This window comes from Etheostoma cragini, chromosome 3 (genome assembly GCF_013103735.1).
Source record: "Etheostoma cragini isolate CJK2018 chromosome 3, CSU_Ecrag_1.0, whole genome shotgun sequence".
NCBI classification, from domain to species: domain Eukaryota; kingdom Metazoa; phylum Chordata; class Actinopteri; order Perciformes; family Percidae; genus Etheostoma; species Etheostoma cragini.
In genome coordinates this window covers 21159308-21174845 of record NC_048409.1, presented here as the reverse complement: position 1 = coordinate 21174845, position 15538 = coordinate 21159308, and the positions used below count along the sequence as shown (strand labels likewise).

Genomic DNA, 15538 nt, shown 5'->3' with positions numbered 1-15538 from the left:
GTTTTGATCATCAACGGTTTAAGAAATTGTTGAAGAAAAATTGCTACACCATTTTTTTGAGGGATTTGATGGTTTCTTTGCCATTTATGACTGCAAATTCTAATATTTTTGGGTTGGAAATAAGAAATCTAAATACATCTCCTCGGGTTGTGGGAAATTATATTAAATAACTTTCATTATTTTCTAATATTTCATAAATAAAATGATTTATCAAGAAATAATGAAAATAATCTCCACATCACATCAGCATTGTAAACATATGTAATACACATGCCTAGGAAGTGATTCAAACTGATACATTTGTAATGCTATAATGAACCATCAACAGTAGTCTATTAGCGTGTACACAGAGAACTACATTATGCGCTTATTGTTATGTTGAGATGACCCAGTCATAGTGTGGAGCAGAGAGTGGGATGGGTCATCTTTTGGCATTCAGCCATGCCGGGCTTTGGGCAGAAGTAAAGCAGTAGGTACTTGTTAGGGCAACAGTAACCGACACAATCATCACTATGTAAGGACCACTCCACATAGTGGGCAGATAACTGGGTGGACCCCCCCCTCCCCCCCCTCAAATGCCCATATTAGTCACTCTCGGGATGAGAGATAAATATAGGGCCTGGCTCTATGGAGGGCAGGACCCACTAAGGCCTTATGAGTTTGCAGCAGAGACAGACACATCCTATGGGAAAGACAGGAAGTTAGCTGGTGTGCTACATGTCCACGGGTACATGTTAGGCCTTGCTGCTTGGAGGCAAGGCCCCGGAAAATGTCTCAGAAGCAGAAGAGTGACAGGTGGATATGAGAGAAAAGTACAGTTCAGGGGGCGTAATGAAGTAGAGGCTTAAAACTCATAACCACAACATCCTCAATTCAAGTCTTGCCACAATCCTCTGTTGTGTGTCTTCTTACTCTCCACCGTTGCACAATTATGGCAATTTTGCCCTAGAAATAAGATCAAGCCCTATTACACTTGCACAAGATATTATTGGGCCAAGCATTAGACACGAGAAAGTGTCAGATGGGGGCAGCCAGAGCCGAAGAGGGTCAGGGTTGATAAAGAGAAAGGAATACCAGGTCATACTGAACAAATAAGGCCACATATATTATATACACATATTGCCCAGACCCATCGTGTTCTGGATGTGTGTGAGTGAGAAGCACAAGTTTTGCTACAGTTTCTTTGTTAGTCCAGTCTATGGTTCAAGCACCAGCCACCTTAGTGAACTAAACATACCTGACCCAGGCATGCAGTGCTATTCTGAGAAGGATTCAGATTACATTTCAACTTACAGTTTAAAAAAACTACAGGCAGAAAAAAACAGTACTGAAGCAGCTGAGTAAAATATAATCCAATTTTGGTCGAATTAGGCCATAGGTAGCTCAGTTGGTCACAACAAAGGCTAAACAAATGGTTCCCACTTTTAATAGATTGGTGTAAAAAAAAAAAATGGAACATATAAATGTTATTTATAACATGGGACTTCCTTGACCTGGACGTGGACCTGAATCCATTAACAAAACTATCAGATGCATGGCAATGGATAGCAAAAGTGTGATTCACTAGGTAGCGCACACACGCACGCACGCGTGTCACATTTCGTTCTTAACGGTTTTCGTTGGAAAACACGTATAGCGGAACAGATGGGTTTACCGGTATTTTTGGGATAACAATGGTGTTTTTAATGCCATTTCGCCCACAGGTAACAATTAAGTACCTGGATGGCCTTAAGGCTTTTAATTACTCATTAAAACCCTGGTTTATATGATGGCACAGGCGTATACCTGCACAGACATGTACACAAACATTAAACATGCCAACACACATGAACACGCACTAGGTGCTAGGAATCAAAGAATGCTTAAAAACAAAACAAAAAAACAACTGCCTTGTGATGAGGGCCCATTTCCACCCTAAGCAATACAAGGGATTGGCAAATTTAAAAACAATCAACAGGCATCATGCAATGTGGCCGACAAAACCAGGAAGTCAGAAGCTTCCCACATCTGCTGCTATTTACTAGACACACACGCCTGCCAGTACACACTGTGTCTTGCAGTAACATATTTCCTTAAACCTTCATTATGCAGCTGTAAAACAGTTGAAAAACAATCCAACGAAGAGGCAGGCTGTCCTTGACTTTCCTGAAAACCACCACAGAAGGCCAATTCTCATGCAGGGCACAACCAATTACCGACTACACAAAATGTTACAAAACAACAGCAAAACACAGACACTGAGACTAAATTGATTTTGTGGAAAACTGGATGTCTTTTAATCCACTTTTAGTAAATTCTACATTGATTTTCCCTAAATTTGCCAAGCTTATCTAAGCCAGCTCCGCATGAGTTTGGAAACACTGGAACACGCTAGCCTTTGAACTGCCCTGAAGGGCAAACTTGTCTTCACCACATTTACACGTCAACTAAACCCTTTTTAAACCTCTCAAGAAAAAAATAAGCCTTTACCACACTTCGCATTGATGTCTGCAGACACTGAACATTACATTTAAGATCAGTGAAAGATACATTAATGGTAACCCTCTTATTAGTATTACTGTAATAAAAACAGAATTTTCGTTTGGGGGGGGGGGGGGGGGGGGGGGGGGGGGGGGGCGGCTCTAAGAAAAATTAGCTTATGGATAAGTAAGAGACAACATCTTTAGGTTTAACTGTTGGTTTATTGTTAAACACCACATTGTGTCCTTAAATATACAAATTCTTAACATTGCTGCCTTTTTCTTCTTCTTGAGACTTATTTAAACTGTTTTTCCAAATGTCTATTTAAAACTTTTGATTTTAATTTAAAAGTCTTCATTTCAACTTAACAATTACTGTCATTATCACACCATGTACTCAACATTTCAAACAGACAATATCCCTGCCTTGACCACACAAAAAAGCAAAAAAAAAGCCCCACAAAAATCTTAATATGGCGGTCATGTGATGTGTCCGTGTCTCAATTATTAAATTGCAATGTGTCATCCTACCTACGAAACAGGTATGATGATTCACACTACGAGGTGCAGATCCATTATGTTTTAGTAACGTCAAATAGCAGCACTATAATAGGACCCTGCTACGTCACCAGGAAACACGTTGAACAATGATGTTGCAAAACTATTTAAACATACTGATTAGCTTACTCACAATATTGCAACGGTGAATGGTTGACACATTATTACGGTGTCCAAAAACGTAGACTAAATGGGAAACATTTAAATGCACAACTAAGATTCTCACTATCTCCAGTACAATTCAAACACAGGCAGACAATGTACAGTTAAATTCCACCTTTGGTAGTGGAGTTGAGCTCATGTGTAACTTAATCAAGTGCAAGTACTTTAGTTGGATGGAGACCCTTCATGGTACCTTCCCTGTGCGAATGTATTAAATTGTTTTAATATAGGCTATAAAGCAGTGCCATACTGGAGTTATTCTAGATTTGTATCTACCCTCCCCAACTTTTTCACCTTTTGAACTTACAGCTGGTTGATCTGATTTTTTGACGCCACCGCGTCATCGCTGTAGTAGGGCACCATCTTGGCCCCGCAGCAGGAGCAGAAGCTGACCGCCGACGAGCTGTCGGATCCGGACACCGCTCCGAGGGTCATGCCGGCGGTGGGGAGCGCTGTTTGGGAGGAGGGTGTCAGGTGTTCTGGGTCCGAGAGAAAACTTTTATTCCTCTCCCACAGTCAAGTGCTCTGTCATTTCAGGATGTCTAACAACTTCCTTTGGTGTTTGGCCGTAATACAATAAGAAATTACGAAATATTCCGCGAAACAAGCACTCGTGTTTCTGTCGCAATAAACTAGGTCTAGCACACGTTGTTCCTGCTCCCGACAGTGACGCCCGCTTCAAGATTTCCCAATAAAGCGGAAGCCAGTACCACAACAACTAAATGTCCGTGCCGTACCATTATTTATCCACGTTACAACAGACAGTATCCTCTACCACGTAACGTACTGAGACATAATGACTTCAGTCAAACTCTCACCGGAGAAGTCATTGGAAGGAGGAGTTGGAGACATGTGTTTTTTTTGGAAAAGTGGGGAGCCAAAGAGGACAACAGGGGAGTACGACCGCCCACATCACCAGCCCTTTTGCATCGACACTTTGCAAAAGCAGAGCAGTTTGTATACAAAGCGCTGGCAACGGTGCAGGTGATTAGACTGTTCTGTCTGGAGGGTGTGCTGAAATTCCCCTGCTTGTAGTGGTGGCTTAAAATCTGCCTACCGCTGGTAAACTACGACATGCCACGTGGTTTTCCATCCATGATGGATTATGTAATGCTGTAGGTCAGACTATAGAGTACTAATACATCTTATTCATCTTAATAATATGATAAAATTGTTAGAATCAACTGCTGTCAAACAGCTAATTGCGTGTCCTGGTGCAACAGGGTAAATAGGGGATGTGCTCATTAAACTAATAAAATAGAGTCAATTAAACCCAGATGGGATTTTTGGTTTGGCAGTGAGTTACTCGCCACCCTTTTCTCCCACCACACAGACCTTGGGGTTTGGTAACATAAGCAGCCAGGACAAATGAGAAACAGGCTGAGGTGTTGGAGACTGAACTGCTGTGGCAGCAGGCCTGTAGTATGGAGGTAAAGTGGAGGTATACCGGAGCCCGTCTTGAAAAGTCTGAGGGAGAAACAACCCTTCATATCAAGGTGGTCTGATGTAATCAAGTATCAACTGACACATTGCATGCTGGGAGATGGACACACTGTTATGGTTCATTTTTTAAAGCCTATTAAACATTTTATATTCTGTTGGCGTGACAACATATGTAAACTGACAATAATTTAACTTTAAAATTACAACCCCCCTCATCATATTCACACCAGCTAGAGTCATGCCTAGCGCGAGAGGACGAAACTAAAACATGTGTGGCAAAGTACCTCTGCACAGTGAAGCTAAACTTTATAATCACATTCATGGAAGGCCTGCTTAAAGAGTTGTCTGTTTTCCTGGGTAGAGCAGTTATCTATGACGTAATACAACACACCTTTGGCTCAGTGTTCACAAATGTTCCAGCCCATTGTATTCACTGTAGTCTGCACAGTATGCTTGTGTTCATGGTCTTTGAACACACCTGAGCTGTGAGGCTGTTGGGAAACTGTAGCGAGGCTTGCTACTGATCATAGAATGACCATAGAACAAAAATATGAAAACCAAGACTAAGGATGGATCAGATTAATAATTTTTCACAAATGTTTATTAACCAATTCAAAGTCACTGTATTCAATTTAGCCTTGCACACAAGCCTTATATTCCTTATATTTATATTACTTATATTTTTCATATAGTATACAGCATACAACAACATTTCTGGCCAATAGATATGCTTTTTGCTCAGCTGTAGGATTCCACGTCCTTGTTAAACTATATGTTATTATGTTGTCTCTTCCTCTGAACTGATTATGACATTACATGGAATTGCTAGGGACTCTGACATATTTCCTCTTCTCTGTATTTTATACATTTCTTACGTAAATTCATCCTATAAAACCTTTCAGAACTGAATTACACTGTGACAATTGGACACAGTGCATTCAGTCACATTACATGTCAACAAAGTATGAGATTAGTATTTTGCTCAGCCCTGCAATACTAATATGCAGGGATCAGCCCAGATTCAGTGTTTTAAATAACAGCCAAAGGCCTTAAGACAGTGCATGCAAATACATTTCAGTGTTTTTAAAATTCAGTTAGGTCAGTGCCCTCTGACTCTCTCTTGTGTCAACATACTTTGTAGGTCTGGAAATCTGTGTAACTCAGGGCACCACAATACCAGCACAAGACACAAAACGTTGTTCTTTGTACATTTCATAAAAGTGAAATTACATATCAAAATAATCTTGTATACAATCAACATTGTGAAAGTTACAATTTTATCAAAAACTGTAAAACTAATTCAAACCTTACCTCTTGCCATTACATGTTTTATTTTGTCTTCATGGCTGAAATGCAAGACAGGAATACGGTTGCTTCATAACAAAAAGCTCTCTTATTATTATTATTTTGTTCTGGTAACATGACACAATCTGGCTCATTTTTACAGTCAAAATATTAAACAAACAGAAATGTACACAATGGACTTTAAGCAATGCTATTGTATTTTATATTTCAAACGTATGTTTGGAAAACTCACCCAATTCACCACAATAACTGATAAGATCAGCTCTGGGGAATGTTATAAAACTTCACTAATCATATACAAATGCATTACAATCCCCAGGAGGCTTTAGCTATTTCAATGCATTTTAAAGTAGATAACAGCAGGTGACAGTGTATATTTTAACACTAGAGTGTTCTGCCCAACAAACCTGATTATATCACATATTAAATAAACAAGGTTCAAAGGTCACCCACACCTGCACTCCTGCAGTCACACTAAGTTTCACTCCATCTCACTTTTCTATCAACAACTCTTGCATCACAACGCAGGTTGTCCAATGAGCTCTGCCAACAACTGTGACCACAATATCTGCACACCCACACAGCTTGTCATGTGGTTCTGTTTAGTGGTGTCACATCTACCAGCACTAAGTGGGAACTCCTTTTTTCTGTGGGCTGGTAACATGAGAGCATGTTGTAGTGTTCAGCTGAGACCTGTTGCACAATCGTCTTCCGCTACATGTCTTCCTTAATCACTTGATGGGAATAGGCAGGTGAAACATGCAGTTGAACAGTACTGTAGTTAGGGAGTTGTGTATTTTTCAAAGTGAGTGTGTGTGTGTGTGTGTGTTTCTAATATGAGCCCTATCGTCCTGCTATCTCCTTGGCCATTGAGAAGCCAGCTGTTTTCCATATTCTGAACTCTTGGCATACTATTCCACATTAAAGCTATAAAACTTGCGGTAGGATTTTATCTAGCACAAAAAAATACCCTAAAAAACATCTATTTTCCTCTTATAATGGCCGTCACGCTGAAGGAGTGTGATGGCGTTGTAGCTGTGGCGAAAACCACCTGGCCATAAATCATTTAATACACAAACAACCTAAAATATATGTTTAAAGATTGAAAGAAAAACAAAGACCAGCTGTACTCTAACGCCTTCAGCTCAAATATTTGCTAACTACTCAGCCCACTCTGTTGTGATAGGAGAACTTAACCTTGGAGAATAAGGTAGCACTCTTAACAGCCAGATAAGACAGACAAAGACAGACCTGTTAGCAGAAATAGCCGGTTTTACTGTACTGCAGTTCAATTCAATTCAATTTTATTTATAGTATCAATTCATAACAAGAGTTATCTCGAGTTATCTCGAGATAATTATCTCGAGACACTTTACAGATAGAGTAGGTCTAGACCACACTCCAGAATTTACAAGGACCCAACAGTTCTAGTAGTCCTTCCTCCAGAGCTCTTCCTCCAGAGCAAGCAACAGTGCGACAGTGGAAAAGGAAAAACTCCCCTTTGGGAAGAAACCTGGGACAGACAGTTAAGACGCACTAGCTGAAAATCTGCTCCTGAGTTTGAGATCCTATAAAAATAATCTTCCCAATGCTGGGTCAAATACTTTTAAAAAGATACATTTCTGTGTTGGGTGATTTTGTTCGTCATATAATTATATATCCATACTATGGTGCTAAGCGACACATGCTGCATTTTGAAATGAAAATTCTGTGGCATGTCACTTATTTGGTGCATTGTGGCCAAACTCAACTTTTTATAATTAAGGGGATGGATTCGGATAAATATATATTTATCATATTGTTTCCATTTAATTTGAAACACAAGATACACAACATACATCCTTTCATGAATGTTGACGGCGGTGTCACATTTGGTGCATGTATATCTTTGTGCCCTTTGTACAATGTTTGTCTTTCATGTGGTGGGAAACTGATATATGCCCATGTAGTCCCTAATCTAGGACAGGGTGTATTGTTATGTCTACTGTATGTTTAACTGTAGGAAGCCAGGAGGCAGGTGTGTATCCACTGTTGAGTGTAAATGACAGAGGGACAGCATATACACTCAACGAGGCATGTCTCCACATGAGAAGATGGTGCTTAAACAGTGAACACAGATGGTGTTTCCAAGGCTTGGTGTTTGTTACAGCTCCTTGCCCTTCTTGTTTTTCTAATAGCAGTTATTAAATTCTTGGCCTGATGAACTTGCTCGGCTTGTGTGCATCTGGGTCAGAGCTGATGCATGAGTCACTAACGTGCATGCTAACTACTTAACGGTGCAGGGAGAGGCTTGCAACACAAATAATTCTGATGTTTAACTAGGTTGGTCTGCTGTTGTAGTAAGTAAGTCATGCCTGATGTTAGTTCTCACAGAGTAGTTCCTCCTGCCACCCAAATAGATTTTGCCTGCAATTAAAATAATTTCAAAATTCAATTGTATTATAATCCGAAACAAACTGCATCTGAATAAGTAAATGCTCTACGGCAGTGGGACAATGGACAGAAAAGGTCAGAAAGAGAACAGCCCTTTCTTCTCACAGGCTTTTCCCCATACCCAGCTGGTTTTTGACCAAAGTAAATACATCACACTGACACAACTCTAGGCTCTAAATAAGTAGCAATGGTGTGTCTCTTTATACAGGCACTCTACATATTAAACTAAGATAAAGAACTGAAAGCAGGGAATGCAACTGACATTTCAAGTGAACCGTTGCAGGTGTGCTTTTACAACATGTGTGTCAATCTTGTGATGCTGCGACCTTTAACAGCTGTGCCACATCACATGATATCCCTGCGCATAATCACAAGGATAGGAAGCACCTCTTTTGTTCAGCCAGCACACCAGAACAGATTTTATCAGCTGGTTTCACAATTTTCCCAACCATTTAAAGATTGAGATTAGAGATCAAAAGATTGATGAACAAAAACTTGAAATTAGGCCTGCGCGATTAATCGTTATAAAATCGCGATATGAATTCACCAAGTTCACAATTTAATTTTTTAAATAACTTTAATTTAAAAAAATATATATATATACTGTATATTTGTTTTTTAATCTTTTTGATTCTCCTTTACTTTTATGAGTCGACTGCATCACAAACGCTATTACTTTCTTCTGGGAGTTTTAAACACAGGGCTGTATAAAATAGGTTTTAAAGTGCTCCCAAGCTCTGCAATGCTCTAACTTCTCTTCATTGAAGCCTCTATGTTTACAGGCTTCTGGTGATGCACAATGTGCTATAGGTGCCAAAAAAATCTATGTTTTGTACTGCCAATTTGTTTTGTTTTGTCATGGTCAGAACAATTGTGGCCGAAAAGCGTGATAGCAACTCAAAGCAAAAAAAAACGTGATTCATATTTTTCCCTGAATCGTGCAGGCCTACTTCAAATGTTAGATTCGTAACTCTGGATAGATGAAAAAAAACTCTGTCCTTGACAGTCAGTGTCTGTCCTGAAGCAACAGTGTGCGGCGGGCAGAGATTCATTAATGTACTGCAGTAACGTTATACTTCATTGGTGTGGTGCAGGGGGTACAGACAGCTGATTATGTGTGTCTATGTGAAAGAGACGTTAAGGGAGAGATACAGGGTGTGAGTCAGTGAGTAGTCAACCAAATAACTGAAAGAGAAAAGAGACAAAGACTCTGGAGAAAAGCAAGAAATCAAGGCAGAATAAAAATATAAGTGCACTGTGAAAGCCAAAGCTCCCCTCAGTCTCAGTGGCTCCTATACCTTATGTTTGCCCTTGCTGCTACTTGAATCCATATGTAGGGTGGGGAGTTAATTGGACTTCCTCTCTTATGTAATACACATCAGGTGTCACTCAGCAAGCCCCTTGGCTGCACCCTGCATGTCTCTTCCAGTGTGTGTGCAAATGGCAAGCTAGGTAAATGGTAAAGCAAGACTATAATGATGTTAGGCTTATGCGGAATAAGCTTTACTGTTCGTGTGTGTGTGTGTGTGTGTGTGTGTGTATATATTTGTGGGTATGACTTCACCAGCTGCTGCTGCTTTGTTGAAGTACCTAACCAATAATTGGGACCACATGTTGTTCTTGGCACTATTTGGGTGTGTTAAATACTTGCAGGAATGATATCACCAAGTTTCAATTTTCATATGTGTGACATAGCATACAATCTTTTTCTAGTATGTTCTAATTTTGGTAAAAATCCACTCTGTTCCAGGCTTCATCATGTACTATACAGTAAGTGCTCCTCATGAAGCGTTTATCTTGTCTAAGGCCAGTTGCAATCATGAACTAATATGAATATCATATGTTGTATATGGGTTTAAATAGTATTAGGCTGCCCCTGCCATTGAGGTCATGCTTTTGTCCAGTTTGTCTGTATTTTGCGAGCAGGATTTCTCAGAAATTTGGAAACAAATTCAAATGAACCTTTGTACAAGGATAGTCCACTGGCAAAGAAAGAGGAGACTAGCTTTTGGTGAAAATCCAAATATGTTTTGTTTAGCAATAGAGGATATAAAACATCCATGTCTACTTTCTGTGTTACATTTGCAGTACTGCAGATTTAGCATCAGCACTTCACCCAACCCTACATGTCTCTGTAGATGGAATTGGTTCTGCCAGGATGAATTGCCTCACTAATGTTATGGCTTTGTTGTCAGCCAATGCATATTGTGCAGACTTAACTTGATAGTTAGTGCACAGTATCCTGCTGTGTGGATAACTGAAGACTTTGACCCTGCTAACGACTCTAGACCAGTGGGAGCCTGGCCAGCTTTTTCTCAGATGTGTTTGATTTTGATAACATAAGCCCAGACCTTGCTGGGCTTATGTAGTGTGACTGTCATTATCTGTAATGTGCAAGGTTTCTGACATACATCATAACATTTGTATAAAGCATTCTGTTTTACCCTGTATTTAATCCACTGTCTCCTGACAGGAAAGCCACTTTTGACTCAGACCAATCGCTCGGCCTGCACTGGCCTCACAGAGAGAGATATGAACAGTCCAGTCTGTCCACACTGTAGGATGATATCTGGCATATCTTACTGCATTGTCTCATTACCTGATGTTTTAAACAATACCGACAGTAATAGCAAGATACACTTAAATCAAGACATTAAGAAGTCTAATGACAAAGCTAGACAGTTTAGAATGCACTTCAAAGCTTAGATTAGTCCGCTAAGTCCCTTAGCTTTAAAATGTTCACCTCTCTGTTTATTGGTTGTGTGCTACCGTCTTCATGGACACACTGTAATGTAGGGCTGGACATTTCCAGACACCTCCCGATACAATATCATCACGATACTTAACATATTGCAATAGTCTGCGATATACTGCAATTCATAACCTTTTTTCCAACTTCTAATTTTTCTCAGTTTTAAATGATGTCCCAAAAGGAAACTTTGTCAACATCTCTTTTATCTAAAAAGATAAATTTCTCTGTTTGTTTATCTCACTTTAATTGTATTATTGCAAAATGGGGTTCTCATACTATGTTGTATGGAATCCCCCCCCCCCCCCCCCCCCACACCCTTACTGTAATGTAGGGATACCATTTAAAGGGAAAAGAGACTCTGTGTGAGCCTGCAGGACAGTGAAGACAAATGTTCCATGTTTAGTGGTAGCTGTTTATAGGCAAAAAGTTGTGAAGTGACAATTTATAAATTTCATTTGGAGTCTGTAGAGGGCCTTGGCCCAAGATACAGCACAATGGTAAAGATGCCTGAGTTACCTACACAAAAGGACAATAACAGTGCTGCTGTCTTTTATGAAGATATATACACATCAAAAGCAAATCATCTACTCCACCACAACCACCAGGTAGAATCATGCAAATCATTCCCAGCCTATGACATCAGTGGACTGAACAAATATTTACAAAAGTACTTACAAAGACATACTTTGTTTGCATCATAAATAAAACTAAAAAAAAATTATTATCATCATAATGGTTGGTGCCAAAGGGCATAATCCTCAAATGCCAGTATTGCTATGTATTTCAAGGGCAATAATATAAATCATAAAATCAAAAATGTTTACAATTCCTAAACTACATCAATAAGTTGTATTGAGAAAGTTGCCTTTACTAAACAAAGCTATACTAGCTTCAACATGTTGTATTTTCTCCTTGACATTAACTGTTGTATTATTGAAAATGGTAACTACGAGAACTAAACAAAATGACAATGGGAATCTTGTCAAGACTTTTTGTTAACACCTGTGTTTGTATGAAAGGAGTTTTGATAAATACAACTCACTGGGAAACAACTCCAGTGGACATTATTCCTTTTATTTGTTACAGTCTTTGTCTAAGCAAAGATGAAGGGAATTTTCATTTTGGTGGCATTGATGAATAGGTTTTAGCTTAAAACCTAAACATAACATAAATAGGTCTTTTTCAAATCAAATTAAGTTTTATGCAGCACTATATTTATATTGATATATATATATCAATGAACCAATTGTATTAAGGTTTTAAGAACTGTGACAGAAACTGTGGCTCAGTAATTAAAGAAACACTGTTAATCTGATGCACTGTCTCCCCCTAGTGGCCTGAGACTCAATTTAAAGTTTCTAGTGATGCTACTCAATGCCATGTGTGAAAGTTATTCCAGGAAACTGGAGAGAAAGAATGATAAAACAGGTCTCACCTTCTGGGCTGTGAGCGACGGTCATCCTCACCACTGCCTGATTCCTAGAGAGAGAGAGAAAGAGAATTAGAAGAAAACAAAACAAGAAACTAATAGGCAATACTTGCGTCAGTTCATATCAGTCCTGCACCAGCAGCTAGCATTTTGGAAAGGACACTCTGTATGAGATAGACCAAAGAGACATAGGAGGCTATTTGCTTAACACGTTGAGTCAGACTCAATTATGCTTGCATTAAATGAGTGCTAAATTGGCTGGATGATGTCAAGCCTTTCATCAGTAACTTCAGTCAAAAAGCAGGGCAAGCATGGTATATGAGCTGAGGCTCAGAGCATAGACCAGGGGTAAAGCTGCAACAGACTTAGCATCCACGGCCTCCCCTCTCTGTCTCTCTTGTTCCAAAATGCAATCATCCTCCCCCACCCCTGCATCCAGCACAGTTTGCCTTCCCCCCACCCCCACACACACACACACACATTTTTAATCCCAGCCTGTTTTGGTAATCCCTCACAAAACTCTGGGAACTTTCTCTTTGGCATCAATCTGTCAATCATGGCTACTACACAGGCCAAAACACACACAGAAAACCCCAGAGAAATACAGTATGGATGGACACACAGGGATATGTACAGGCACGGGACACCACCACAATAACGAAGACGCAAAAGCTGGTGCCGATGAATGATGATGATGATACATGATGATGGATGAGGAAGATTAGATGGAGAGGTCAGGAGGTGCAGAAGCTTGGGGAGAAAGGATGAGGATGGAGTTTTCATCTATTCCTGTGCCTGTTTCCACAAATGTGATTAGGCCTAGAGAGGCATCTGGCTGAAGGATGCTCTCTGCATCAGCAGCCTAACAGCCTGCCTGCCTTCAAGGCAAAAGATGGTGATACAGGAGAAATTCGAGTCCATGCATGGACTCAAACACCTTATGCACACACCTGACAAAATGCCTAGCTCAGCAGATTTCAAAGGCATATGGGATCCCAGTATACCATTACACCAATACAAAGCACTCACTCCACAAAATTACAGATGAATGTAGGGGCTATATACTTCTAACATGTGATGATGACAACATACCATAATAAGCACGGGATGGGATGGGATGCGATGTACAAGCTGATCTCCATGGTTACCATGCCACCGCACAGATGTGTAGGGAGTGGTCGTATAGCCAATGAGAACAGAGGATTTAGTGTGCTGCTAGGCAAAATACAATACCACTATAGGTTGGCTATTCTCCACTATGATGAAGGGAAAATGCTAGCTGTGTCGATTGATGGGTCAGTAATATGAAACCTGTGTTTAATTGGCCAAAGCCCTGATAAAAGGTTTAGGATGCTGCATACTGGAAAAAGACTATCACATATGCTGAAGTGGCAATAGCATTCCAGCTGCGCCTCGCATGACTCTTCATCTTTCTATATGGACCTCATTCCCAACTCTTACCTCAATAAACTGCACTGTTGTGCTGCGCCTTTCCCAGCTCCCTACCCCCAGCCCCCCCTCAGCATCAGACATCTCACAAGAGTGCTCACATGGCTGCTTCCCATCAGGAATGGGTCTCATGACAAGAAGCTGGTAACCTCAGGCTCGGCTCCTTTCACTGCCTCAAAGCTACAAACCATCCCTGTTGGGTTAAGGAGTTATAATTTCATCTTTCATCATTATTTATTTGTGCCATTTCTCTGATCTGGCACAGACTGGTCAATATTTTAATGTGTCCATATGTCTCCAAAAGCCATTATGTAGTAATAATAATAATATAATAATAATAATATAGCTATGAACTGTAATTGAATGTGCTGTAGCCATTCAGAATAATAGTGGCTCTAATGATGTTTTAGGTTTCCTAATCCATTCTTCAAAATATGCATGACTGTCCCATGTGTTTCTCACCCAAAGTGGCCTTGATATAGTTACAGTCAGTCTCTGCAAAACCCTAAGGTTACCTCGCGCTGCATGTGGCTGAACTCCTGTCATGTTGTGTTAACCAGAGGTCAGGATCTTTAGCGAGATGGGTCTTTTAAGAAGGCAGTCTCACAGACTAGCTAACATCAGCCCCTACGTATCACTGCGGCCAATTTACCATATTCCACATAGCTATACCACCCCGGCCCGGGTCTGAGTCAGGTGCCTGAGCCAGACGTATGAAGCCTCAGATTGTCAATGGGAATAAGAGGACTGTCCCACTGCGTCCGACAGTGTCTGACAGGCCTGCCACACTAACCTGCTTACCAGGCAGCTCTTCTCCAGTCACTATCACTCCACTAACAAGTGATAATAGTACTACATGTGTAACGTTAGATGTGGTGCTGACATGACTGGCAATTTGGACAAAGGCACAGAAGGCAGCTTATTCCAGGTGTATAATCGTAGAATAAACATAACCAATAATTACTGCAAGCTGTAATTAAGACGCTTTAGTTCATCTGGCGGTTTCTCTGAAACTACTTTGGGTTCCCGGGGAGGAAGTAGCTGAGATCTAACTGTTAACACTATATAGCTAAGATAGAGTTAACGTTAGTTTGCAAAAACTTGACACCTTTAGTAAGGAACAGGCAAATATCTAAATAACTTGAAAGACAAACTTGCATCCCTCTGCAGGACTGTGAGGTTACTTTTAGGTTACAGCAGGATGCTAACAGCTAGCTAAGTTAGCCCGCCACCGATGTACAGTAGGCTACATAACGCTAAATACCGAGCAGTGAAAACTGGACTAACGGTATTCTTGCGGTGACACACCAATGTAACTGAGCCGAAATATCAAACCAGTTCACAGATACTTACAGACACAGAGGGGCTGGAGGTAGTGCTCGGTGTCGGCGACCGCTGGACGGTGACCAGCGCCATGCCGCTGCTGCTCTGACCTCGGTCACCTCGGAGAGTGAAGCACTGGGATACAAGACATTTTGGGCAGGAACTAACGTTACAGTATGCCGAGCTCCCGATGTTATTTCTGTTGCTTAGCTAGTAGCCCCTCTG

General features: G+C 40.5%; 1 protein-coding gene across 4 annotated transcripts in view; it reads right to left on the bottom strand.

The window, feature by feature from the left end:
- The window catches only part of ssh2a (slingshot protein phosphatase 2a), a 29159-nt gene extending 13621 nt beyond the window's left edge, over positions 1 to 15538 (bottom strand). For 2 of the 4 annotated variants that reach the window (XM_034868028.1, XM_034868032.1), the window contains exon 1: positions 3487 to 4003. In XM_034868028.1, the coding sequence (XP_034723919.1) occupies positions 3487 to 3614 (128 nt within the window). In that variant the 5' untranslated portion in view covers positions 3615 to 4003. Of the gene's footprint in view, positions 1 to 3473; positions 4004 to 12547; positions 12592 to 15343 lie in introns of those variants that run through there. The other 2 variants (XM_034868029.1, XM_034868030.1) reach the window with 2 other exon arrangements.